Source organism: Bos taurus, chromosome 13, assembly GCF_002263795.3.
Source record: "Bos taurus isolate L1 Dominette 01449 registration number 42190680 breed Hereford chromosome 13, ARS-UCD2.0, whole genome shotgun sequence".
Lineage (NCBI taxonomy): Eukaryota > Metazoa > Chordata > Mammalia > Artiodactyla > Bovidae > Bos > Bos taurus.
In genome coordinates, this window is record NC_037340.1 from 64280398 (window position 1) to 64307282 (window position 26885).

Genomic DNA, 26885 nt, shown 5'->3' on the forward strand with positions numbered 1-26885 from the left:
GCCCAGCTCCCAGCTCTCACCGTGGTGCCGAGGTGGGTGATCAGGGCTGGAGTGGGAGCCCAAGGGAGGCCAGACAGGCTGGTGGGTGAGGGTGCTTGTGGGTTGGCACCAGTCTCTCCATTTCTGTGGGAGAGGATGCTCTGGTGTCTGAGAGGGTGCGTGCATGTGTTGGGGGCTTACCAAAGAATCACCTACTATTAGGTCTTGTGGGTTGGTTGATCACACCCCAGTTTGGGGCCCCTGCCCTTAGTCCCCTCTCCATGCCATCTTCCAGTGCCTGCTGACTTGGACCACCTTGAACCTCCAAGATCTCTGCTGCTGCATCCTCCACCTCTCAGTGCCACTACCATGATGGATGTGAGTGAACTTGGGGAGTCTGCACGCTACCTCCGCCAGGGCTACCATGAGCAGATGAAGGTGCACACCGTCCTGTGGGATGGTAAGTGAGGGCAGAGGTGGGCAGAGCCACAGAGAAGTTCTTAAGGACTCAGAACAGGAGTGAGGAGGGGTGGCACTCCACTCGGGTCTGAAGGAGCCCTCTGGCCTGACAGCTTTAGCCCCAAGAAGAAAATCCCAGGGACCTAGTATACCTCACTTGGGTGTCTGTGAGCAAGCCTTGGTTTGCTCCTCTGTAAAATGGGACAGTATCGCCTGCCTCCTGTGACTGCAGTCCGCGGCCAGAGCCTGAGGCTTCTGAGACGAGAGTGCCTGGTATGTGTGCGGGCTGCCTTCACGTGTCCATAAAACCTGTGCTGGAGTTATTTTTAGTGCTTTCCCTAGAGCCAATCCCTCTGTTTATTAGGGACAGGAATAAAGGCGACTATTTATGACCCGGTGTGCTCATAGGACAATAATAACAATAGGCAATGTGTATCAAGCACTTATTGTGCGCCAGGCCCAGAGCAGATGACTTTCCATGCATCATTGCAACAACCTGGGGAGGTGGTGACCAGGGCCAGGGCCAGCTTCGTGGGCATGTGACCTCTGCAGCTGCACTGGGGGCCTTTTACTCTTTGCTATCAGCATCTTGAAATTTTAAATGATTTCTTAACAAGAGGACTTGCATTTTAACACTGGAGCCTGCAAGTTATGTAGTTGGTCCTAAGGTACTTGGCCAGTAGGTGACAGGATACCTGAGTCTTTAACTTTCATGATGCCTTTAAACTACCATGAAATATGGGCTCCCTGGAGCTCTGGGACCAGCTGCCTGGGCAGGAAGGAGCATAAGACAGACTTACAAGATGCAGGGCTTGAGTCTTGGGTGAAATAGGGGAGACAGAACCCACTAATATTAAGTGCCTGATACTGAGGGTTGCTCCAGAGGAGAACTAAGGCAATGCTTACAATGTTTTGCCTTTGAGGGACAGGCCCAGAGAGAATGAGGGATTTTCCACAGGTCGCAGGGCAAATACAAGAGAAGCATGAATCTGAACCAAAGTGTGTAATCCAGGGCTGTGGGGGACCCTGATTTCAGTCAGGGGATTCTTTGAGGAGATCTCTAGGGAAACCTCCCAGTGCTGCCTTTTCAGGAAAGAGGGTCTGGAGGGATCTTTCCTGGGTACTCCTGTGTCCTGATAGAGGGGCTCCTAGGCACACAGGTCTAGGGACACGACAGGGGAACCCAGTTGGGCCCCCAACCCCTGGATGTGCATCAGTCTCTTTCAAAGCCCCAATGCTCTCCCGGAAACCAGGGAAGAAGCGGGTCTGGGTACCTGATGAACAGGATGCTTACGTGGAGGCTGAGATCAAGTCGGAAGCCACTGGGGGCAGAGTCAACGTGGAGACCAAAGACCAGAAGGTTTGGCTCCCCCCTTTTCCTGGAATTAGCTCCTCTGCCTCCCGGAGGTGTAGCTCCTGGAAGGCATGCTCTGGATGAAAGGGGGTCTGGGGGTGTACAGGGGTGAGAGGCTGAGGTCACTTGGTTCCTGCCCCCACGATATGGCCTTCCTGGCAGGTGCTGACGGTTCGCGAGGCTGAGCTGCAGCCCATGAACCCGCCCCGCTTCGACTTGCTGGAGGACATGGCCATGATGACGCACCTCAACGAGGCATCCGTACTGCACAACCTGCGCCAGCGTTATGCTCGCTGGATGATCTATGTGAGCCTGGAACCGAGGAGGGGCCACGGGTGGGATGGGGCTGTGCGTGGTGGGGGCGGGGCCGTACCATCAGGGGCGGGGCTAGAGCGAGAGCCACAGCTCGGCGGGGTCGGGACCGTGGGGAGGGCGCGGGGCTGTGTGTGGTGGAGGAGCAGGGCTAGAGGTAGGGTAGGGTGATGTCATGGGGCTGAGGGGGCGGGGCCACCGGCTGGTGGGCGGAGCTGGAGGTGGGGCTGGAGGTTTGGCCACGGGACTGTAGGGAAGGAGCGGCAGCCGCCGAGTCGCTGGGCAATGGGCTCTGGAGGTGGGACCACAGGCTGAGGGCAGGAGTGAGAGCTAGGGCGGGGCCAGGACGGCCACAGAGGTGTGGCGTCGCACCTTAGGCAGCTCATTTTGGAGAATTTTTGCAAAGATCATAGTTTTGCGAGGGCTAGAGCTTGAGGACGGGAACTTGGCCTCCAATAACCCATCTATACTCTCTCTCCCCAGACATACTCGGGCCTCTTCTGTGTCACCATCAACCCCTACAAATGGCTCCCTGTCTATACAGCCTCCGTGGTAGCAGCTTACAAGGGAAAGCGCCGCTCGGAGGCCCCGCCCCACATATACGCGGTGGCGGATAACGCCTACAATGACATGCTGCGCAGTAAGGGCTGCCTTGACTCCTCTCCCTGAGTCCTCCTTCTCTCCTGAGACCCTTCCCCCGGCTCCCGGCTCCCCTTCCCTCCACTCGCACTGCCCTCTTTTCCATCCCGCTGGACACTGAAGCATAGTCGTTCTGTGTCTTCAAGTGGGAGCTGGCCTGCAGTCTGAAGGTTCCCACCTGGTCCTTCCCATTTCTGGCTCTGGGTGGCGGAGGGGCTGTCCCAGCACCAAGGATATCCCAGGTGTTCCACCTGTGGCTGGTCCCTCACTTTGGCTAACTTCTCTGTCTCCTCCCCTTTCTTCCAGACCGAGAGAACCAGTCCATGCTGATCACGTGAGTGTGGGGCTCTGGGGATGGGGTGGGAAATGCTGGCCATCTGGCAGGAAGGGATTGGAACTAAAATCATTTCCCGAGATTGAATAATTGAATACAAAGTGCTAAAGGCAGGGGTTTTACCACCTAGAGCCAGTGTCCCAGGTGAGGCTAAATTATAGCGTCTTCTCTGCCCCTGTTCTGAGCAGATAAGTAGAAAAGGAATGCCAGACTGATCACCCACCCTCATACCCCCTGTTCCTAGGGCCTGGAATCTTCTCTAACCTTGATCTTTGGGGAGTTCTGATTCTGGCTCAAGGAGGGGGGAGGAGATCCCCTTCCCTTTCCTCTTTATTTTAGTCGGTCAGTCATGTCTGACTTTGAGACCCCATGGACTGTAGCCCATCACACTCCTCAGTCCACGGGATTTCCCAGGCAAGAATACTAGAGTGGGTTGCCATTTCCTCCTGCAGGAGATTTTCCTGACCCAGGGATTGAACCCATATCTCTTGCATTGCACGAGTCTTCTTTACCACTGAGCCACCAAGAAAGCCCTTCTTCTTTATTACCAGCTTCTTATTTCTGAATCTTATTTATAACCCTTTGTTTGCCTCCTTGGGAAAGTGGTAGAATTCTCACATACCAAGTTTAGGTCCAGCCAAGCCAATATGGACATCGGTTGTGCGTGAGTGTGTGTATGTGTGTGAGCGTGCAGCCTGTTGGTTAAGAGTAAAGCCTTTGAAACCAGAAAGACCTGGATTCAAGTTCTCATGGGTCCACTTCCTGCTGGTGCCCTTGGTCCTCTGAATCTCATCAGTAAAAACAGGACAGTCCTGCTCACCTACTGCAGAGCTATAGGAGTCAGCCGGTGAATGTTTGCACCTGGCACCCAGCAGAAACAGCTACATGACCTCTCTGAGTCACATCCCCTTCTCTATCAAGAGGGTGATGATGGCGCCTGCCTTACAGGGTTCCTGAGGCTTCAGTGAACCAGTTCAGGTGAAGCACTCGGCCCAGGGCCTGGCAGTAAGTTAGCGCTCAGTAAACAGTGGCATCATGTGTTTTCTCATCTCACTGGGATGATTTATGCTGGTTTGTTTTGTAAACAATTCAACACCTCTGGGAGCTGACCCATCTCTGAGGAGTTTTGGGTTGGGGGGCTCCTGAGTTGGGAGCTGGGTGTGGGGAGGGCAGAGGCACCCTGCTGGAGAAGTAGGGTGCTGGGGGTGGGAGGAATTAGAGTAGCCAGATGGACATTGGTGATTCATGTTTGTGTCGTCCAAGGGGAGAATCGGGGGCCGGTAAGACCGTTAACACCAAGCGGGTCATTCAGTACTTTGCCATCGTCGCTGCCCTGGGAGACGGGCCGGGCAAGAAGGCTGTAAGACTTGCCCACGCGGGCACTGCTCCCTGCTGCTTCTCACTGTTTTCTTTTCTTTTTTTTTCTCCTTTTCTTCTTTTTTTTAAAAGTTGATTCCCCAGAGCCGCTCGCCCTGCCTGAGCCTCCCACCCTGGTGGCAGACTCTGGCCCGAGCAAGGCTTGACCAGAGAGGCTGTGGCCATTCTCTGTCACGTGACGCAGATCCAGGCTTGCCTTACTGTTCCCATCTGAAATGCAGAGGGGCGGGACCACATTGCTAGTCCTCAACATTTCATGTAATTTTTCCCTTTCATATTCTCACGACCTTCATATTTTAAAAGTTTACCAAGCAAGCTGTTTTTTACCAAGAAGTAATAATCGGTTTCTTGGTTTTCATGCTCCAGTTACCTGCTGTCAATCAAACAAGGCAGGTTTAGCCAGAGCCAAGGGCACTTGGCCTTCCCAACAGTCAAGATTAAGGGCAGTTTTGCACCCTATGATTTCTTTATGGTTTTTGAAATTTTCTGAAACAATGGGGGACCAGTATTTTGGGGTTTTTTATTTGTTTTCAAGGTGCAGTTTTCCTTCCTAGCCCTATGGCCAGCTGTTTAGAGATGTGTGGGCACTGCACCCCCACCCCCAAATGGGTTGACTTTTCTTTCCAGAAGCCTAAGGCCTCCGCCCACCCAGCCCTCACTCCTGGTCTTGTTGAGCCTTGCTTTTATTCTGGGGCATTTTTCTTTCTTCTTTTTCTTATCTTTTTTTCCATTTAAAGTTTTTTTTTTTTTTTTCCTTTTTCTTTTTGCCTTTTCCTGTTTTCCCATTTGATTTTCTTGTGATTTTTTTTTTTTTTTCCAGTTTTGGTTTTTTGTTGTGGTGGTGGTTGTTTTTCTTGTTTGGTTTTGTTTTTGCTGTTGACTTTTTTGGTACTCTTTCCTCCTTCCCCTCCACCTCATTTTCCAACTCCCAAAATGTCTCTGAGGATGCTACAGGAAGTTGGGGCTCGGTCCAGGAATAGGAATGGAGGGCGGGAGCTGATGGGGCTGCAGCCAGAATGGGTGAGTCTAGAGGGCACCTGGGCAGAAAGGAGCCCTGCATCGTGGATTTGAGGTTTAGGGGAGCTGTCAGGCAAGGGAGGTAGAGAGAAAGCCTGGCCCACAGGGGCCATGGGCATTGTAGCTTAAAAACCTTATCAACCTGCCTCCCTTCTCTCCCAAATTTGACTACATCTATCAGAAGGAGCCCTATTCAAAAGCCTGGAGCTGAGTGTGTGGGGTGGAGCTCAGGGGAGGGCTCCTGCCATCTGTCTCCTGCCCCTGTCTCCCCAACAACAGCTCAGGGGGATTTTTAAGTCTTGGGCTCCCTGGAGGTGAGTGAATCACCAAAGTCTCATAGCATAGGACAGGTGGCATGGCACCTGTCACTCCAGAATCCATTCCTTCCTTTCCCCCCTTTTTTTCCCAGGGTGCTGGGATCCAGGGCAGGGAAGAGATAGAAGGGTAGATGGAGGGAAGATGAGGCTAGGAGAACAAGTGGGGAGGAGTCCTTTGGTTCAGCAAGTCCCTCTAGATGAGAGACAGGTGGCTTTGGGCGTCATGGGAAGCAGGATGCCTGGACTCAGTGTCTGCCCTGCCCCTGACTTACTGTGTCATCTTGAGCAGACACTTTCCAGCTCTGAGTCTTAGGTTCCTCATTTGCAAATTAGGGCTAATAATATGCACCTGGCAGGGCTATTTTGACTAATATTCGATATACAGTTGTACAGTGAAAATGCACCCAATCATAATAGAAAGGAGAAGTGTGAAGAAGGGCCATCACAGAGGGAGGTCAAGGGTCAGAAGGTTTGGACAGGAAGAGTCTCTTCCAGCCTCAGAGAATCAGGGAAGACTTCCTAGAGGAGGGGGCTTTTGAGCTGGACTCTAAAGGGGAGTAGATTGTAGTCAGGAACCTCTGGGGCTTGGAGCAGGGTCAATTCCAGGGGTGTGGGAAATGAAGGGATATGGAGGAGGCCAAAGACAGAGCTTTGGGACACTGTGGGTAGGGGACACCCACACACAGCTCCTGCCTCAAGCCCCTCCCTGACTAGAGCCCTGCCTGCTCCATTTCTTGCATTTCTCCATCTAACAGCCCCTGGAGGGTCAGGCATAGGGAGTGGGGTGACATTTGGGTGACTAACATTCACTGTCCTGCTAACCCACCCTACTCCCCCACTGCCACACTCCCGCCTGGTGAGACCTCACACCTTCTAACTTTGTCTTCCTTCTCCTCCCAGCAATTTCTGGCCACAAAGACCGGGGTAGGTATGGGGCTGGTATGAGTGGGGCAGACAATTATTATGAAGTCCTGGGGACCCTCCCTCCCCTTCCCCTTCCTCTTCCCCTTCCCAAGCAGAGGTGGTCTGGGATGGGCTAAGACCCAGGACTATGGGGTGAGAGACCCCTCATCCTGCCACCAGGGCACCCTCGAGGATCAGATCATCGAGGCTAACCCCGCCATGGAGGCTTTCGGCAATGCCAAGACCCTGCGCAATGACAACTCGTCCCGCTTTGTGAGTGGCTTTGGTGGGAGACTGGGTGGGGTTGGGGCAGGAGGGTGGGGAGGCGGGGAGACACAAGGTCTGGGGAGCCCTGGGTGGATGGAGCAGCACTGCCTGGGCCCCCGACTGAGGCTGCTCCTCTGCCCACAGGGCAAGTTCATCCGCATTCACTTTGGTCCCTCTGGGAAGCTGGCATCAGCGGATATTGACAGCTGTGAGTTCAGGAGAGGGAGGGGAAGAAGGAGGATGGGAGGGGCCCAGGCCTGCACCTTCCCACTTAGATTGAACAAGTTTCATCAAGTCTTTGGGGCTCCCACCTGCCCCAGACGCTGCTCTTCACCCTCAGGCCACTGCCGAGCTCATGCCACCTCACCTCTCACCTGGAACTTTACCCACTGCCTCCACGTGATCTCCCAGCCTCCATTCCTCTGCCTGATCTTCTTTTAGCCAGAGTGATCTTTTTTTGGCTACTAATCTGATCACATCGCATTCCTGCCTAAAAACCTTCTCCAGATCCCATCACCTTAAGATGGAGACCCCCACCCTTATTTGGCGGGTCAGGCTCCTTGTGATTGGGCCCCTCCCCCTACCACAACCCCAGCCTTTTCTCTGACCCTCCATCCAGCAGACCTGTGCCCCTCCTGCCCAGCCTCATCTCTGGGCACCTTGAGACCCTGTCCTGCCAGGAAGGTCTCCCCCAGTGTGTCTCTGCAGTCATCGCCTATCCCTGACCCAGTCCGGCTATGCAGACACTGGGTGCCCAGGTCACACGCACAGAGGGACCCCTCCACATTGACTGCTCCCCATCTTGGGATGCAGGGCCTGATCCTGACGGACAAGCATAGGCAGGTGGTGATGGGAGGAAACGTCGTAATTTACACCCTGATGGGCCCGTGTGCAAACACACCAAGGCTCTGCTCTCTGCACACACTGGCACACCAGCACACCTCTGGGGGAAAGGAGCAGTCTGTGGGTGGAGGAATGACAGCCTAGATGAAAGAACAGAAAAACCAAGATCCACACACAGGGGATTTCCCCGATGGTCAGTTAGGACAGTGAAGATTTGGCACTCGGTGCTGAGGGCCCGGGTTCAGTCCCTGGTCAGGGAGTTAAAATCCCACAAGTCAAGTGGCAAAAAAAAAAAACACCCCTACACAGACACCCACATTAATACACGTACACTGGTATACAGACACACACATTCCCACACTGTGGCACATGTGCCAATGGAGAGACCTCCCACAGCACATGCCGGGGGTGTGTGCAGACACGGCGCCTCCATGTGTGCAGACACCCTTGCCCCCTGCTCCTCAGCCCTGGTGGGGTGACCCACTCGGGACAGTAGGCCAGCTCCTCCCTTTCCCCCAGATCTCCTGGAGAAGTCACGGGTGATCTTCCAGCTGCCCGGTGAGCGAGGCTACCACGTCTACTACCAGATCCTTTCGGGGAAGAAGCCAGAGCTGCAGGGTGAGGGCCAGCAGCCCGACGGGGTGGGAGTCAGAGCCCGCCGGTCTGGGTGGCAGTGGGGCTGCCCAGCCCTGTCCCGGGCCCCTACAGACCAGGCCCTGGGCTGCCTGTTCCCCTGCTGTTCTGGGGTCTATGACATCCCTTCTTCCCTAGAGACGCAGCACTCCTTCTAGCCACCCACCCGCTTCCTGGGATTTCTGGTTCCTGCTGAGCCCTTCCCCTCGCGCTGGGGAACAGGCACCTCAGCACCTCTGCCCTGGCCAGGTTGTCTCTCTTGTCCTGAGACTAGAAAGATTTCCCCCAGCACCAGGCAGGGAGCAAGGGCTCCATCTGGGCCTGGCTTACCTCTCTTGCAAGCCCCTCGAGGGCAGAATCTGATCCTCCCTGTACCCGAGAACCCAGACGGGGTCTGGGCCGGAGGGGTGGCTGTGAGCAAGGATCAAAAGGTGAGTGAGAGCTAGGGACTGTGGCTCTTTCCCCAGACTCATAAAGAAAGAGAAGCCTTGGGCATTGGAGTGGAGGAGAGAAACTCCGGGGACAAAATCTAGAGAGGGCCCTAGAGTCTCTTGCCGCAAGAGCCCCCAGGACCCACCACGCTGGGACCAGGGGAAGGGGGAGAGCTGGTGAACCCAGCCGACACCCCCTTCTCGGCTCTGTGTCCCCCAGACATGCTGCTTCTGTCTATGAACCCCTACGACTACCACTTCTGCAGCCAGGGCGTCATCACCGTGGACAACATGGATGACGGGGAGGAGCTCATGGCCACTGATGTACGTCTGGTGCGAGGGGAGCAGGTCCCGTGGCTCCGCTGGACCCTGAGGAGCCTAGAGTTCTCTGAGTCTTCCCCTCCCCCACAGCATGCCATGGACATCCTGGGCTTCAGCGTGGAGGAGAAGTGCGCCTGCTATAAGATCGTGGGGGCCCTCCTGCACTTCGGCAACATGAAATTCAAGCAGAAACAGCGGGAGGAGCAGGCTGAGGCTGACGGCACTGAGAGTGAGGCGCCCTGACCCTGACCTGACCTGGTCATTCTCTTGACCCTGATCCCAACCTCCAGTCCGTGACTGTGATCCCTGAGCCTTGTCTGCAACCTTTGACCTCAGTCTGGCCCTGATTTGTAAATTGTGATTACTCAACTCCAGCCCCTCACCCTTCTGAGCTGTACAGTTTGCTGACCCTGACCTCTCCCAACCTCCCTCTCCTAACCCTAAGTAGAGACCAGTAGAGCCCCCAAACCCCTAGTCTTAGCCGCCTCCTCATCTCACCTGTGTGTCCTGCCAGGTGCTGACAAGGCTGCCTACCTGATGGGGGTCAGCAGCGGGGACCTCCTCAAAGGTCTTCTGCACCCCCGAGTGCGTGTGGGGAATGAATATGTGACCAAGGGTCAGAGCGTGGAGCAGGTGAGCTGCCGGGGCCCACCCTGGGACAGCTGGGGCAGGGTCCGCTTCTTGCCGGGTCCCAGCCCAGCCTCCCCACGACTCCAGGTGGTGTTTGCCGTGGGGGCTCTGGCCAAGGCCACCTACGACCGGCTGTTCCGATGGCTGGTGTCTCGGATCAACCAGACGCTGGACACCAAGCTGCCCCGTCAATTCTTCATCGGCGTCCTGGACATTGCGGGTTTTGAGATCTTTGAGGTGCGGGCAGGCCCATGGCCCCAGGCTCTGTTCTCTCTGGGGTGGAGGACCATAGGGGTGGGGGCAGGAGCCCTGGGCGTCTGCCTGGAGGCAGGGTGGAGTCCCGCACATCCCTGTTCTCTGTGGGCCTCCATGTCCCCATCTACAAGCAGGCCGGCTGAGCCGGGCGCTGCCCTCTACAGTTTAACAGCTTCGAACAGCTGTGTATCAACTTCACCAACGAGAAGCTGCAGCAGTTCTTCAACCAGCACATGTTCGTGCTGGAGCAGGAGGAGTACAAGCGGGAGGGCATTGACTGGGTCTTCATCGACTTCGGCCTGGACCTGCAGCCCTGCATCGACCTCATCGAGAAGGTGGGGCCCAGGGCCAGGTCACTCTGGCAAGGGAGTGCCTGTGTGCTTGTGTGTGAACGAGCGTGTGCAGGCATGCATGTGCGTGTGCATTGAAGTGAGCGTGTGTATACGAGCATGACTGTGAGCGTGTGTGTGTGATGTGTATATGAATGGAAATGTGTGCGGGTGTGTGACTAGGTGTGTTGGAGATTGAGTGCGATCGTGTGTTGGTGAGCAGGGCATGTGTGTGAGCGTGCGTCCCTGTTGCACTGCTGACAGTAAGCCCTATTGCAGACACAGTTTCACTGGACCCTCAAAACTGTCCAGAACTACAGGGCAGGGTAGGGTGTGTTTGTTTATTTGCTTTATAAAACATTACACCTATTTCCCTATGGTACAAAGACTAGAAGGAAAGAAAAATCAAAGAAAAATGGAAAAATCAGAAATAAAGGGGAAAGAATATTTCCCCCAATCCTACCACGACGTGCATCCTCTCCATCCTTTATCCTCGGCATCTCTTTTCTCTAACGGACACAGACTCACTTCTCATCCTACCTTTTCTCTAAAAGTGTATTCTGGGCGTGGTGCTTTGTTGAAGAAGGCACAGTGGTTCACACAGCAGATGATGCCCATGCGTTTCTATAATCTCCTACCTATGCACATTCAGTTGGTCGACAGTTCTTTGCTGTTATGGCAGGAATGAAAGTATTCATGTCCCCATTTTGCAGGTTAGAAAACTGAGGCTTAGAGAGGTCTAAGGGCCCTTTAACCACTAAGTGAGGAAGCCAGAGTTTGACATCAACTGCGTTTTTTGACAGCACCATGTGGGAGAGTGTGAGACCACAGATGTCGGGGGTGTGTGGGTGCAGGGGTGCTGGTTTGAATTTGCACACTTATAAGCAAAGAGAACAACTCAGGGCCAGCTGCAAATTGGTCAGAAGCGGGTTGAAAGCCAAGCCACAAACTTTCTTTCTTAGAAGACAGGGCTCCTGGGTGCAGATCCATTCTGCCTCCCTCTGGGCAGATGGTGGCTGAGGTTGGGGGGTCTGGGGAAGCTCCCAGAGAGTGGGGCTCCAGGAAGTGGAAGTCCAGCCCAGCATGGATGGACTGGCTTGATGGAGACCCTTCACCCTTGTGCCCTGTCCCCAGCCGCTGGGCATTCTGTCCATCCTGGAGGAGGAGTGCATGTTCCCCAAGGCCTCGGATGCCAGCTTCCGGGCCAAGCTCTATGATAACCACGCGGGGAAGTCGCCCAATTTCCAGCAGCCACGGCCTGACAAGAAGCGCAAGTACCAGGCCCACTTTGAGGTGGTCCACTATGCAGGCGTGGTAAGTGCCTGTTGAAACCCCAGCTCTTGATCTCCCTCCTCCCTTCCTGCGGTTCCTCCGCCCCTCGGGTCAGCACCTGTCTGGTCTCTGGCAGGTGCCTTACAGCATCGTGGGCTGGCTGGAGAAAAACAAGGATCCACTGAATGAGACGGTGGTCCCCATCTTCCAGAAGTCGCAGAACAAGCTCTTGGCTACTCTCTACGAGAACTACGCTGGCTCCTGCTCTAGTGAGTACCAAGTGGTGCAAGTCTGCAGGGGACTCACAGAGGGAGTTCTCTGCAGTGAGTGACTGGCCCCTTGTCTGTCCTAGCTGAGCCCCCCAAGTCCGGGGTGAAAGAGAAGCGTAAGAAGGCAGCATCATTCCAGACGGTGTCCCAGCTGCACAAGGTGAGGCCCCATCTAGGCCCCGTGGAGGACCCCTCCCTGCCGCCCCCACTCGGTCCTGGCTCCCTGCTCTGTCCCCTGCACCCGGGGCGGGCGGCCGTTAAGACTTGCAGTGATGTTTAACTCCTCTCCACGTGAACATCACAGCAAGTCTGTGCTGCTTCCCGTCCCCACGCTGCCTGGGCAGGGTTTAGGGGGGATGGGGTGGGAGCCACGGGGCCTGTGGGAGGGCTGAGGATTGGTTGGGGGACTTGCCTGGTCAAATGGAAGAGGGCCAAGGGTCACAAGGAGAGTCAAAGGGTGTCACTGCAGAGACCCAGTGCTGAGGTGCCCAGTCCTTAGCGGGCTGGTCCATCCTTGGTGGGCTGGTCCACTGCGGCTTCCAATCCTGCTTCTCTGCCCTCTTGTGCTTTCTCCCCTCTCCCTCCCCCAGGAGAACCTCAACAAGCTGATGACCAATCTGCGGGCCACGCAGCCCCACTTTGTCCGTTGCATCGTCCCAAATGAGAACAAGACCCCAGGTAGTCACCCCAGGGGGGCTGGTTCCCCATGGGGGGACATGGGAGGGAGGGGATGGGGTGGCCAGAGCTGGGTCACCCCTCTCCACAGGGCTTGTGCGGCCTCGAATTCATGAAGGTGTGTCCCCTGACCGCTAGTCTTTTCCTTTAACCTCCACTGTGCCCAGGGGTCATGGACGCCTTCCTGGTGCTGCACCAGTTGCGCTGCAATGGGGTGCTGGAGGGGATCCGGATCTGCCGACAGGGGTTCCCCAACAGGCTGCTCTACACTGACTTCCGGCAGCGGTGGGTGTCTCCCGGCCCCAGCCCTGGCTCCTCCCTAGCTCCCCCGCCAGCCACCTTCCCTCTTACCTTCCTCCCAGGTGGAGGCAGAAGGTTGGGTGGGGTAGGAAGGGCACCAAGGAGGATGCAGGAGGGCTGGGGAGGGGGCTGGGGGGCATCCCAGTGGGAAATGCTAGTCGGTGAGACCTGAGGGACTGGGTTTGGGAGAAGTGAACAGGCTCTGGGTAAATACTGCAGCTTCAGCCAGCAGGGTTTGCTAATGAACTGGAAGTGGAAAGAGAATGAAAAAGACAGGGGTGACTTCCAGGTGTTTGGCCTATCAACTGGGGAGTTGGTGGTAGATTTACTAAGAAACCAAGATAGATTTTTAAACTTTTGGCAGGGGGAGGTAGGTGGACAGTGGATTGAACTCTCCTTGGAACATGTCAGACTTGAAATGTCTCCAGCAGGAAGCCCAGGAGGGAGGTCGGGCAGGCAGAGCCAGGTGTGGATTTGGGAGTTGAATGAGGGTTCACATGGACTAGGCTTTATGTAATGCCTGGCAACGAGCGCTTGGTCAGTGCTGTAGCCTCTCTGCCTTCCCTTTATAGGTTTGACTTTTGTCTGGCTGCAATTGTCCACGGGTCCCTCCCTCTTCAGAAGTAATTGTGGCCATCCATGCTGACCATTATACATGTGTGTCTGTAGAAATACTTTACACATGGGTGCACACACACACATGCGCACACACGCATGAGCACACACACACACATGAACATGCACACATGAGAACACACACATGTTCTATTTTTTCCCTGTAACCGTGTCTTGGGGATTGTTCCTTGTTAATAGACATAAGTCTGCATCATCATCCTCTTTAAAAAACATGAAGACTATTTTTTAGAGTAGTTTAAGGTTTGCAGCAGAATTGAGGGGAAGGTACAGGAAATTCTGACAGTCCTGCCTCCCCTGTGGTCAGTGAACCCCACCAGAGTGGGGCATCTGTTACGGTGGTGTCATAATCCCTCAGTGTGTATAGTCACCATTACAGTCCGTTCTCAGTATTGTGCCTTCTAGGACTTTGGGTAAGTGTAATGACAAGGAGCATCATCCATTTTGTTATGGAGTGAAGTCCTCTGTAATCTAGTGACCCGTGCTTTGTAATCAGTCCCTTAGTGAGGGCCCTTTTGTGTTTCCAGGGTTTTGCCTTCACAGTGTGGTCAGCGCAACCTGACCCACACGGCCCTGTGCACACGTGCAAGTGTGTCCTTTTAGAAGTGGGCATGCCGGAACCCTTATTGATCTTGTGATCCACAAGATCGTGATCTTATCAATCACAATTCTCTCCCAATGCTTCTTCAGTTTGTGATATGCTGTAACACATCACCGTCTTTACTTTTTTATTGTCTTCTCAAAAAACTGATAAATAATTAAAAATTGTAAGTTAAAAATTATGACAGTGCCATAGGCCTTCTGTAAATACTGCCGCCTCTTAAAGAACTACTGAAGCCGTTTAAATATTACCTGAGCTTTTAAAGCAGAGTATGCCCACTCCCCGAGTATCACGAGGCTGTCAAGTGTCACCTGCCAGCTTGTTCAGTGGAGCCTGAACAAGCCTCCGAGAGGCCAGCCTCTCCAGTCCTCTGCTCCCTGCCCAGCACCCTCCTCACCAACCCTTCCCCACCCCCTCAGGTACCGCATCCTGAACCCCAGCGCCATCCCGGACGACACCTTCATGGACAGCAGGAAGGCTACAGAGAAGCTGCTGGGCTCACTGGACATCGACCACACCCAGTACCAGTTTGGCCACACCAAGGTCGGGGCACAAGGGAGTTAGGGTCCTGACCCGGTGTGGGCACGCACTCTGCAGGGGGTCATGCAGATGATTGAGGGTTATACCTACCATGCCTACCCCAGGTGTTCTTCAAGGCTGGGCTCCTAGGCGTCTTGGAAGAGCTTCGTGACCAGCGTCTGGCCAAAGGTCCTGACGCTGCTGCAGGCGCGGAGCCGGGGCCGCCTGATGCGCCTGGAGTACCAGCGCCTGCTTGGAGGCAGGTGGGTGCGAGCAAGGGGGTGGGACACAGGGTTGGCGTACAGCCACTGTCCCCCAGCTCACAGAACCTCTAGGCTCTCTGAACCTGGTCGTACTGTCCTGTGGGTCAGATTTTGTGTATGGCTGGTTGAGTGTCTCCGAAGGGGCAAGGCTCTGCTGTGTCCCCATCAGCCCCCAGCTACCTGCCACTTCCTCCCCTCAGAAGGTGGGGAAAGAGAGTCCATCTCTATTCCAGGCCATCCCAGAGTGTGGTCTGGAGTGAGAATAAGGGCATCTAGTGTTTTCTAAGAGTCTTATGTGCCAAGCCCTGGGCGAGATATCTTGTTTGAATTTATCTTGGTTAAGGTACAGGATGGACTTCTCAGGCGTCTCTGGTAAAGAATCCGCCTGCCAATGCAGGAGATGCAGGAGACACGGGTTTGAGGGAAGATCCCCTGGAGAAAGAAATGGCAACCCACTCCAGTATTCTTGCCTGGAGAATCCCATGGACAGAGGAGCCTGGTGGGCCACAGTCCATGGGGTCACAAAGAGTCGGAATAGACTGAACACACATGCAAAGTACTGGACAGTCCTAAGAGGCAGATGACCATCTCTGCTCACCAGAGGGGGTGTCTGAGCAGAGAGAGAGCTGTCAGCTGTCTCATGGGGGAGGTGGGAGGCTGGGATGGGAGCCCAGGCTGTCCGACCTTATATGACAGTCGGCTTAACCCCCACTGGTGTCCTGTCTTCAGGACCCTTGCAGGGACCACCAGGCCATTCAGGGTTTGTGAGCTCCAGCCCTGGAGGCAGACCTGCATGCCCTGGGCCTCTCCCTCAACCTCGTCTGTAAAGCAGAGGATTAGGACCTATTTGAGAGGCTGTTGGGAAGGTTAATGCGATCGACCACACACTGAAGTGCTTAGTGCAATGTCCGGCCCAGGGGAGGTGCTCAGCAACATCGGGGCTATTGCTATGAAGGGGCAGCTGTGAACTTGCTGACCACCTGCGGTCACCCCTCCCAGGGATGCCCTGTTCACCATCCAGTGGAACATCCGTGCCTTTAACGCTGTCAAGAACTGGTCATGGATGAAGCTCTTTTTCAAGATGAAGCCGCTGCTCCGCTCGGCGCAGGCTGAGGAGGAGCTGGCGGCCCTGCGGGCAGAGCTGCGGGGGCTGCGGGGGGCCCTGGCTACTGCGGAGGCCAAGCGCCAGGAGCTGGAGGAGACGCACGTCAGTGTCACCCAGGAGAAGAACGACCTGGCCCTTCAGCTGCAGGCGGTGAGGCGGGGAAGGGCGGGCTTTCTTTCTGCGACCTGGTGCCCCGACCCCCGGGCATCCTCAGGGAACCCCAGGCTGCTCCGAGGAAATAGCACAGGCAGACGCACCGTGCCCCACTCCCCCAGACCACCCCCCCTCCCCCCCGCCCAGCCAAGGCCAACCTGGCATGTGCTGGGTGCTCAGGCTTTACCTGGGTCCTTTTTGCTATTCTGGAGGCTCATGGGCTCATACCTGTGTGCGGCCTCCTCATACCCAACCTCCCCACCCAGTCAGTGCACATGCCCCAGTGCTCCCACACCCTGGGACCCCATGGCTTCCTGCTAAAGCCTCCGTGGAGCCCCATCTCCCCAGCTCTCTCCTCTGCTCCCTCCCTGAGACAGTGCCAGGCTCTCTTCTCTGGTTAAGGGCCATGGGAACCCAGGCAGCAGGTAATAGTAACAACCAAAGGGCAGAGATCAAGGGTCCAGATCCTCCCCCAAGTCCACAGAGCCCTTCCTTCCTTCGGCAAACACCTTGAGTGTCAGGCACCACAGAAGCTCTGGAGATAACACTGGTGGGAAGACAGACGGGCCTGTGCTCAGAAACCCACCCTCTAGAGCAGGAGATGGTTATCTGGTCAGGTGGTGAGGAAACAGTGCGGTGGCCGAGAATCTGAGCCCTCTGTGGCCCCGCAGGGCCCTCCCCACCCCGACTTCAGTGAGGGCGGACCTGGCCGTTGGCTTCTCTCCTTGAGCCTTGTTTGGGCCTTTCTCTGGGTCGCCCCGCAGCCTAGGTTCCCCTCTTGTCCCCCGGTCCATCCCTCCACTTGTGCTCTCATCCCACCACACCTGATTGCCTTCAGGGCCCAGAACAGGTCATTGGCATGGCATTCCTTGGTCCCAGAAGCCAACTGAACCTGTGTCAGGCCTTGGCATGGACACATGAGCTTTCTGTCTAGGACCTGGCCTGGGGTCCCTCAGCTGTCCTGACTCTGCGCCATTCCCGTGTCCCCCTCCAGGAGCAGGACCCTCGGCTGTCCTGACTTTGCGCCATTCCCGTGTCCCCCTCCAGGAGCAGGACCCTCGGCTGTCCTGACTCTGCGCCATTCCCGTGTCCCCCTCCAGGAGCAGGAAAACCTGGCGGATGCTGAGGAGCGCTGCCACTTGCTCATCAAGTCCAAGGTGCAGCTGGAGGCAAAGGTGAAGGAGCTGAGCGAGCGGCTGGAGGACGAGGAGGAAGTGAATGCAGACCTGGCTGCCCGCCGCCGCAAGCTGGAGGACGAGTGCACAGAGCTCAAGAAGGACATTGACGACCTGGAGCTGACGCTGGCCAAGGCCGAGAAGGAGAAGCAAGCCACGGAGAATAAGGTGTGGGTGCGGGGTGGGGTGGGGAAGAGCTGTGGGGCCAGGCACCTGAAAGTCCCACACCTGTGTGGCCCTGGGCAGGTCTCATCCTCTGAGCCTCAGTTTCCTCCTCTGTCAAATGGGGCTAATAGCAGCACTTCCCTAATTAGGGCGGGTGAGGATTCAGCGTGTAAGTAGGCTGTGCGAGCACTCGCCACCAAGCCTCACACATAGTAGGTACTCAGCAGATGCTCGGATCGTCATCCACCAGCTCCATGTGCCCCAGGGGCCTTCCCTCATTGAACCCTCTCGAGAGCCCGTTGGTTCACACTCTGGGGGGACTGACTCCATCATACAGGAGGGGAAGGTGAGGCTCTGGGGGAGGGTGAGCTGCTTATTCAGGTTCTCACAGGTGCTCCCTGAGGAAGCCAGGAGTAAGAACAGCTTAAACACCCCTGAATACCCAAATAGCTGGCATCTATTGATCTCTCAGTGCCAGCCAGACACTGGGGAAGGGCTCAGTAATCCCTCAAGGAGGAAGTTACAACCATCCCTGAAGTATGAAGAAATTGAGGCTCGGGATGAACTGACTCACCTGAGGTTCCCTGGCTGGAAGGGGCAGCTGCTCAGGCCAGAGTTGGGGGAGGCAGCCCCACAGTGACCTTGGCCCCGACACAGGTGAAGAATCTGACAGAGGAGATGGCAGCACTGGACGAGTCTGTGGTCCGGCTGACCAAGGAGAAGAAGGCCTTGCAGGAGGCCCACCAGCAGGCCCTGGGTGACCTGCAGGCTGAGGAGGACCGTGTGAGCGCGCTGGCCAAGGCCAAGGTTCGGCTGGAGCAGCAGGTGGAAGATGTGAGTTGGGGCCACAGCAGGGGGCTGCATGGAGGGGCCAGGCTGGCCAGGACAGGGGGGAGCCCACCCACCCTGTCCTGCCCAACAGCTGGAGTGCTCCCTGGAGCAAGAGAAGAAGCTGCGCATGGACACGGAGCGGGCCAAACGCAAGCTCGAGGGGGACCTGAAGCTGACGCAGGAGTCGGTGGCAGACGCTGCCCAGGACAAGCAACAGCTGGAGGAGAAGCTCAAAAAGTAAGTGTGGGGAGGGCCCAGCCCCGACCTCCTGCCGCGGGGGCCTCCTGAGCCTGCAGCCCGCTTCTCGTCGCCCCCAGGACTCTAGTCAGTGTTGCATCACAGCAGAGGTTGAACCGTAGGGTGAAGGGGGCCCACTTAGGGCCAGGCTCTAGGGCTGGGGCTTGAGAGGGAACTCTGGGGAGATCTTGAGGGCTACTCCAGGCACAGTGCCTCAGCACAGCATGTGTGCTGGGGCTCCCAGCAGGTTGGCGGCAGTTAGGACCTGGGCCGGCTCACGCCCACCCTCTCCCCCAGGAAGGATTCGGAGCTGAGTCAGCTGAACCTGCGGGTGGAGGATGAGCAGCTCCTTGGAGCCCAGCTGCAGAAGAAGATCAAGGAGCTGCAGGTGCGTGAGGGACGGGGGCGGGTGAGGACCCGGCTCAGGGGCCCATGGAGGTGACCCTGCCGCCTGCCTGCCCGTCCCCAGGCTCGGGCCGAGGAGCTGGAAGAGGAGCTGGAGGCTGAGCGGGCGGCCCGGGCCCGCGTGGAGAAGCAGCGGGCAGAGGCGGCCCGGGAGCTGGAGGAGCTGAGCGAGCGGCTGGAGGAGGCCGGCGGTGCGTCAGCCGGGCAGCGCGAGGGCTGCCGGAAGCGCGAAGCCGAGCTGGGCCGGCTGCGGCGGGAACTGGAGGAGGCGGCTCTGCGGCACGAGGCCACGGTGGCGGCCCTGCGGCGTAAGCAGGCGGACAGTGCGGCCGAGCTGGGCGAGCAGGTGGACAGCCTGCAGCGTGTGCGGCAGAAGCTGGAAAAGGAGAAGAGCGAGCTCCGCATGGAGGTGGACGATCTGAGCGCCAACGTGGAGACCCTGGCCCGCGGCAAGGTGTCGGCCTCCTTCCTGACCCCGACCTCTGACCTGCCGCTTAGCAGCCCACCCTCACCGAACCCCTCCTGACTGCAGCAGCTGACCCCACGCTCTGAGCCCTGAGCACCCCCTGCCTATCTGACACCACACTAGTGCTGACCCTGCACCTGATCCTGATCCCTGGCCCCTTCACCCGGCACCCAGCCCGAAACCTCCCCCACTAGTTCTGACCTCAAACCCTACCTCCTAAACTCTGTGCCCTGATGCCAAAGGATTTTGACCCAGCATCCAATTCCAACTTCTCAGTCTTTAACCTCTGAATTCTGACCTCATCCCTATCCTGTTTGGGCTTCCCTGGTGGCTCAGATGGTAAATAATCTGCCTGTAATGCAGGAGACATGGGTTTGATCCCTGGGTGGGGAAGATGCCCTGGAGAAGGGAATGGCAACCCAGTCCAGTATTCTTGCCTGAACAATTCCATGGACAGAGGAGCCTGGTTGTCTACAGTCCATAGGGTCGCAAAGAATCGGACATGACTGCGCAAATAACACATACCTGACTGTTCTTGTCCTGAATCCCAGCACCCAACCCTGACCCCTGACCTTTGTACCACCTAATCTTAACAGCTGACCTGTGACCACTGTCCCCAGCTGACTTCAGACTCTGGTATCCTTACCTCACCTTGACCCACTGGCCTTAGGACAGGTTCAGCCAGCTCACTTCTGACACCCATGTTTTAAGCCATAGTCCAGCACTTGAATCTCTGACCCTGAACTTGGGGTTCTGTTCTCCCTTTGATTCCTGGGCACATGTCTAGCCTTCCAATTCCTGGCTCCAGTCTCTCTGATTGGCAGCCCTAGATCCTGCTTTGTGGGTCTCTGACTTGTTCTGATCCCTGACCCCGGCTCCCAGGCCAGTGCAGAGAAGCTGTGCCGGGCATATGAGGATCAGCTGAGTGAGGCCAAGATCAAGGTGGAGGAGCTACAGCGGCAGCTGGCAGACGCGAGCACCCAGCGTGGGCGGCTGCAAACCGAGAGTGGTGAGGCACGGGGCTCAGCGGGCCACGGCGGGGCCTCCATGCTGTCCACTCGCCTTCACCTGACCTGCTGGCTCCCCTTTGGCCTGCAGGGGAGCTGAGCCGCCTGCTGGAGGAGAAGGAGTCTCTGATTAGCCAGCTGAGCCGCGGGAAGGCCTTGGCCACCCAGAGCCTGGAGGAACTGCGGCGGCAGCTAGAGGAAGAGAGCAAGGTGGGCCAGCCGTGGGCAGCCACAGAATGGCGGGGGTGGGGGCACAGGGCCACCGGCCGGCCCCATGCTGAGGTCACCGGGCTCTCTGCAGGCCAAGAGCGCGCTGGCTCATGCAGTGCAGGCTCTGCGGCATGACTGTGACCTCCTGAGGGAGCAGCATGAGGAGGAGGCTGAGGCCCAGGCCGAGCTGCAGAGGCTGCTGTCCAAGGCCAATGCCGAGGTGGCCCAGTGGAGGAGCAAGTACGAGGCAGATGCCATCCAGAGGACCGAGGAACTGGAGGAGGCCAAGTGAGTGCCCTGCCGGCCTGGCCAGCACCGCCTCGGGGCGGGGTAGGGTGGGGGAGGATGCGGGGCTCAGCTACACTCCTACATCCCATCTGTTCCCGGGGCCCAGAAAGAAGCTGGCGCTGCGACTGCAGGAGGCAGAGGAGGGGGTTGAGGCCGCTCACGCCAAGTGCTCGTCGCTGGAGAAGGCCAAGCTGCGGCTGCAGACCGAGTCAGAGGACGTGACCCTGGAGCTGGAGCGGGCAACCTCTGCGGCCGCGGCGCTGGACAAGAAGCAGCGGCACTTGGAGCGGGCGCTGGAGGAGCGGCGGCGGCAGGAGGAGGAGATGCAGCGGGAGCTGGAGGCGGCCCAGAGGGAGGCCCGCAGCCTGGGCACTGAGCTCTTCCGGCTGCGGCACAGCCATGAGGAGGCCCTGGAGGCCCTGGAGACGCTCAGGCGGGAGAACAAGAACCTGCAGGGTACGGCCCACCATGGGGTCAGAGCCACCCTGGGGGTCACTGCGAGTTCCCTCCGAGTCACACAGGCAGGGTGCCCTGGCCGGGGCACCCTGGAATTACGAGGGGGTGAAGTGATGTGGCTGCAGCATGAGTGGTGGGGTGGCCCCTCAGTGCCCTGTCCTTTCTGCAGAAGAGATCAGTGACCTCACAGACCAGGTCGGCCTCAGTGGGAAGAGCGTCCAGGAGCTGGAGAAAGCCAAGAAGGCGCTGGAAGGGGAGAAGAGCGAGCTCCAGGCAGCGCTGGAGGAGGCTGAGGTCAGGAGTGGGGCGACGCTGACCCGCTGGCTCCTCTGGCCTCCCCTCTCAACATACGTTTGTGGACCTCCTGGCTCAATGGCTTGTTCTATACCCCAGGGGGCCCTGGAGCTGGAGGAGACCAAAACCCTGCGGATCCAGCTGGAGCTTTCCCAGGTCAAGGCTGAGGTGGACCGGAAGCTGGCAGAGAAAGATGAAGAGTGTACTAACCTGAGGTGCGGGGGGCTGGCCCTCCTCTCCAGGCCGACAGCCTCTCCCGTCCCAACCGTCTGAGAGCAGAGGGCAAGAGGTGTTGGCTGAGCCCCAGCGTGCACACAGATTTGCATGACACCTAGTCCCCCCTCCCCAGGACTTTCTTTGGGGGGAGGAATGGATTATTGTCCACAGTTCAGAGGTGAACCGAGGAGAGGCCAGAGGACTTGTGCAAGGTTACACAGTAGAGGCAGAGCCAAGATTCAGCCCATGTCCATTTGCTCCGGAGCCTCACTCTTGCCTGTGAAGTTGCTCTGATGGGCAACAGGCAGTCATGACAGTCTCACCAGGGAGAGACCGGTCACTTAGTCCAGTTTACGTCTCCAGCGTTCCTTTTGCGCCTGTCAGCAGGTGCAGTGCGCGGGCCCCTGCTCCTCGAAGGTCACCACTCCTCCTTCCGTCCCTCCCAACCATAGGCGCAACCACCAGCGGGCAGTGGAGTCCCTGCAGGCCTCCCTGGATGCGGAGACTCGGGCCCGCAATGAGGCACTGCGCCTCAAGAAGAAGATGGAGGGTGATCTCAATGACCTGGAGCTGCAGCTGGGCCACGCCACCCGCCAGGCCACAGAGGCGCAGGCCGCCACGCGGCTGCTGCAGGCCCAGCTCAAGGAGGAGCAGGCGGGGCGGGACGAGGAGCAGCGGCTGGCGGCAGAGCTCCGCGAGCAGGCACAGGCCCTGGAGCGGCGGGCCGCCCTGCTGGCCGCGGAGCTGGAAGAGCTGCGGGCAGCCCTGGAGCAGGGTGAGCGCAGCCGGCGGCTGGCGGAGCAAGAGCTGCTGGAAGCCACGGAGCGTCTCAACCTCCTGCATTCACAGGTGGGCACTGGGGGTTGTCACCAGAGCATGCGGGGCAGGGGCCTGCAAGGCCCAACTCTAAAGCTCTGCTTCCCTGCAGAACACAGGTCTCCTGAACCAGAAGAAGAAGCTGGAGGTGGATTTGGCCCAGCTGAGTGGGGAGGTGGAGGAGGCCGCCCAGGAAAGGCGGGAAGCCGAGGAGAAGGCCAAAAAGGCCATCACTGATGTGAGGCTGGGCCGGGGCTGGGGATGTCAGAGAAGAGTCCAAAGGGACCGTCACCTCCTGATCAGACCGCCGCCTCCTCCACAGGCAGCCATGATGGCGGAGGAGCTGAAGAAGGAGCAGGACACAAGCACACACCTGGAACGGATGAAGAAGACGCTGGAGCAGACAGTGCGGGAGCTGCAGGCCCGGCTGGAGGAGGCAGAACAAGCCGCCCTCCGGGGCGGGAAGAAGCAGGTGCAGAAGCTGGAGGCCAAGGTGTGTGCGGCCCGCCTCCCAGCCTGCTGCCCTGGCGGGTGGGTCAGCCCCGGGGAGGGCAGGCCAGGGGCACCAGGCCCACCGGCTGGCTGCTTGTAGGTGCGGGAGCTGGAGGCCGAGCTGGACGCGGAGCAGAAGAAGCACGCAGAGGCCCTCAAAGGGGTGCGGAAGCACGAACGCCGGGTCAAGGAGCTCGCGTACCAGGTGGGTAACCAGGACCACCTCGAAGGGTGGCCCTAGGGCTCGGCTGCTTTGGGCAAGACCTGAATCCCCTTTGCCTGCCCAGGCTGAGGAGGACAGGAAGAATCTGGCTCGCATGCAGGACCTGGTGGACAAGCTGCAGAGCAAGGTCAAGAGCTACAAACGTCAGTTTGAAGAGGCGGTGAGTGCACGGGAGTCTGGGTCTTTGGGGCCTAGTACCAGTCAGGATTCCGGTGGTCACCCCACTTCTACAGCTGGCCCCAGTCAGTGGGGATGCCAGCAATGGTCAGGCCTGTTCCATCTCTGGGCTGTGATTTCCCCCACGGTGGCTTTGTGTGTTGGTTGGGACAGTGACCCCACTGCCCAGTGGGAAGAAAGACAAGTTTCTAACAGGTCCAGCAAGACACAAGACCTAGCTCTGTCTCTGAGGGGACCTCTCTGATTTCCCCTTCCAGGCAGGTCTGGCACCCAGGCACCTCTGGAATGAGTGGCTCCAAGCCCTTCCTTCCTGCCGTGGGGACTGGGGAGGGATGGGGAGGGCCGTGGGCAGCGGTGGTGAAGCAGACTGGAGGACCAGGAGAAGCCGACCCCTTCTGGGGCAGCTGACCGTCTCAGTGATCAGAGAGTGAGCAGGCCTGCCTGTGCCCACAGGAGCAGCAGGCCAACACCAACCTAGCCAAGTATCGAAAGGCCCAGCATGAGCTGGATGATGCAGAGGAGCGGGCAGACATGGCGGAAACCCAGGCCAACAAGCTGCGGGCACGCACCCGGGACGCCCTGGGCCCCAAGGTGAGGGGTGGTGTGGGGCACCCTCCCTGCCCTCTGCCCCGGAAGCCGCTCACTCAGGCACCCCTCTCCCTTTAGCACAAGGAGTGACACTGGAACCCTGGGCTCTGGGAAAAGAGGGACACCTGCTGTCTGCCCCAGCCTGATCCTGGCCTCTCTTCATTCACACATGCTGGAGCCTCGCCACCCCAAGCCCTGCTCCACCTTGAATAAACCCCGTGGCTGCAGCTCTGACTGGGTTTCTGCTCATTCTTTGGGGTTCAGGAGGGGAGGGGAGCACATGGTCTCACAGACAAAAGTCAGGCCCACATCAGTCATTTAAAATAAATTCTTTAATAGTCTCCATTTAATTGGTTTATTTGTTGTTAATAAATTGGCAACACAAGAAGGGGCCGGGGGTGTGCTCCCAGGCAGGCTCCCGTGCGGGCAGGCTCAGGCAGGAGACGCTGCCTGGGGGTGGGGGTGGGGCACAGCCACCCTGTGCCCCAGGGAATTGAAGGAGAAAGCCCCCCACTTCTGGGGGAAACCCCTGGGATGAACACAGCGGCCAATGAGCAAACAGAACCAGAGGAGCTAAAGGAAAACGAGGGAGGGAGGAAAGGAGGGACAGATGGGCAGGCCTGGGGGAAAGAAGCATTCTCTGGTATCCCCCACCCCTGCCCAGGGGCTCAGAAGCCTTTGCCTGGGTCCAAAGGCCAGGGCAAGCTCGGCTCACAGATTGGGGAGGGGGCCCACATCTCCCTCCCCATGCCAGGACTGACAGTCAAGAGACCGGCGGGAGCTCAGACAGAGCTGTTTTTAAAAGTCCCCTTGGCTCTAGGTGGGCCAGGGCCCCAGGGTTCTGAACGAAGGGTGGGCACAGCGCCCCTGTCCTCATCATGGCCATCTTGAGGGAACTGAGGCACCCCAATGACCCGGAGCCTCAGAACCCAGGGGCCAAGGGCTTCTAGATGCTCCCTCCCACTCAGCCTGTACCTGAAGACCCGGGGCAGGTGGAGCAGCAGGGAGGCGGGGGAAGGGTGGGGGCAGGGCGTGAGGCACGCGTACCCCGCTCACCCGCGCTGGCCCAGCAGCCACCGAGGCCTGGCCCAAGATCACTCCTCGGTGAAGTCCCTGTCTATGTCCATGTAGGGCTCCTCAATGTAGCTGACAAGGGCAGAGGGAGACTGGCGGTCTGGGTTCAACAGGATGGACACGGTCTCTTTCCAGTATGAGAAGCTGATGCAGGAGCTCTGTGCACAGAGAGAGGGGCCACGGGAAGTGCCCTGGTAAGGGGTAGAGAGCTGCCTTCCAGAGGGCCCGGGGGGAGTCAGGCGCCCCGGACACCTGCCCCTCCGAGGAGCCTGGGCCGGCGCGCCCGCAGCCTGCCGGCACCCTCGGGGCAGGGCACTCACGTTCTCCAGACAGGTGCTGTCCTTGTCCTTGTGCAGGTAGTGCTGCTGCCAGAAGCGCAGCAGGTTGTGGAAGTTGTTGAGCAGGAAGCCGGGGTACTTCTTGCTGTGCTCCATCCGCTGCAGCAGCCGCAGGTAGAGGGGCAGTCGCTCTTTCCGTCGGGCCAGCATCAGGATCACCAGGCTGGTGTTGAGGCAGCTGACGTTCTCCTACAAGGATCGGGCTGTGTGGGTCAGGCGTGTGCCGGCAGCCCAGGGGCCCTGGTGGACCGGGGCGGGAGGTAAGGGGGTAGTGGGCAGGGCGGAGGTGTCCACGGGCCTCACATGGTGCTGCCCTGCATAAAGCCAACAGAGGACGGCGGAGAGGAACGATGAAGCTCCCGCCCCCAGTGCCTTCCTGGCCCTCACTGCCCCCATCTCCCACCCCAGAGTTGGGGGGAGCGGCATTATTAATCTAGTCAGTCCATGCCTCCTCCAGAATCGGCTCAGGCACGGCTTCTTCCTGGGAGCCTCAGTCCCTGGGGCGGCTGGGCGTACACATCTCTCTCACTCAGCACTAGACTGGAAGCATCTTGGTCTGTTTATTCATGGTGCATCCCCAGCCCAGGGTCTTGCCTTAATAAATGTTTGTTAGATGAAGGAACAAAAGAAAACCTCTGAGTGTCACCCCCATTTTAGAAAAGAGGGTGTGAAGCTTGGAGGAGGGCAGCTGCACAATTGCTTGTTGAAGGAGATGGGTGTCAACATCAGATCCAACCCCAGGTCTGTGCTGCAGGCAGGGCCTGGAGAGCACTGGATGGGGAGTCAGAACTCACTGCCCACCCAGACTCTGCCCAAACCACTTGTGACCTCAGAGGCTGGCTCCTTCCCCAGGCCCCTTCTGTAAAATGGGGAGCTGATCCCTTATTGGAACAAGTCCTCAGAATAGCTGGGGGGTCTCCTAGGAATGAAGGGGTGGGTGACAGGAGAGGTACTTCTAGGGTGAAGGTGGCCCCGGGATGACGGTAACTTTCCAATCCCCCTTTCCTGGGGGCAGGTCTGTAGGCCTCTCACCTGGGTCAGCGTCTGCACGTGAATGATATTGATGAGGCGGAAGAGGAAGGACATCTGTGTGGGTACCTGGGATATGTAGGCGAGCAGGCGGCACTCGGACAGGACCTCCGCAACTGAGGGCAGACAGGCAGAGGTGTGAGCAGCAGGCGCAGAAGCTTCTCGATGGCCCCGGGGCCCGACACCCAGGCTTCTAGTCAAGCCCCCC

At 58.0% G+C, this 26885-nt stretch overlaps 2 protein-coding genes and 1 non-coding gene across 6 annotated transcripts in view; 2 read left to right on the top strand and 1 right to left on the bottom strand.

Moving 5' to 3' along the window:
* Positions 1–303: 303 nt before the first annotated feature.
* Positions 304–24470, top strand: MYH7B (myosin heavy chain 7B). The gene is given in 42 exon segments (XM_010811673.4): positions 304–439; positions 1692–1798; positions 1955–2098; positions 2588–2744; positions 3050–3077; positions 4341–4437; positions 6689–6712; positions 6872–6964; positions 7103–7166; positions 8321–8419; positions 9086–9189; positions 9277–9415; positions 9701–9819; positions 9904–10053; positions 10236–10406; positions 11535–11714; positions 11809–11941; positions 12025–12101; positions 12532–12619; positions 12784–12901; positions 14570–14693; positions 14795–14854; positions 14856–14932; positions 15932–16187; positions 17291–17533; positions 18188–18364; positions 18453–18598; positions 18896–18986; positions 19068–19457; positions 20352–20478; positions 20568–20686; positions 20778–20974; positions 21081–21430; positions 21600–21724; positions 21824–21939; positions 22393–22789; positions 22869–22994; positions 23079–23249; positions 23349–23453; positions 23536–23631; positions 24102–24239; positions 24315–24470. Coding segments are annotated over 42 exon segments (5826 nt in total). The 5' UTR covers positions 304–348; the 3' UTR covers positions 24327–24470.
* Positions 12186–12288, top strand: MIR499 (microRNA mir-499). Its single transcript, NR_030926.1, has one exon. It is a non-coding gene; the product is annotated as a microRNA mir-499 (primary transcript).
* Positions 24471–24549: 79 nt separating the features above from the next.
* TRPC4AP (transient receptor potential cation channel subfamily C member 4 associated protein) overlaps positions 24550–26885 on the bottom strand; it is a 69245-nt gene continuing 66909 nt past the window's right edge. For 3 of the 4 annotated variants that reach the window (XM_025000700.2, XM_025000699.2, XM_059892677.1), the window contains exons 17-19: positions 26681–26793; positions 25631–25837; positions 24551–25468 (exon numbers count right to left, since the gene is read on the bottom strand). In XM_025000700.2, coding sequence (XP_024856468.1) covers positions 25331–25468; positions 25631–25837; positions 26681–26793 — 458 coding nt within the window. In that variant the 3' untranslated portion in view covers positions 24551–25330. 4 annotated transcript variants of the gene reach the window in all.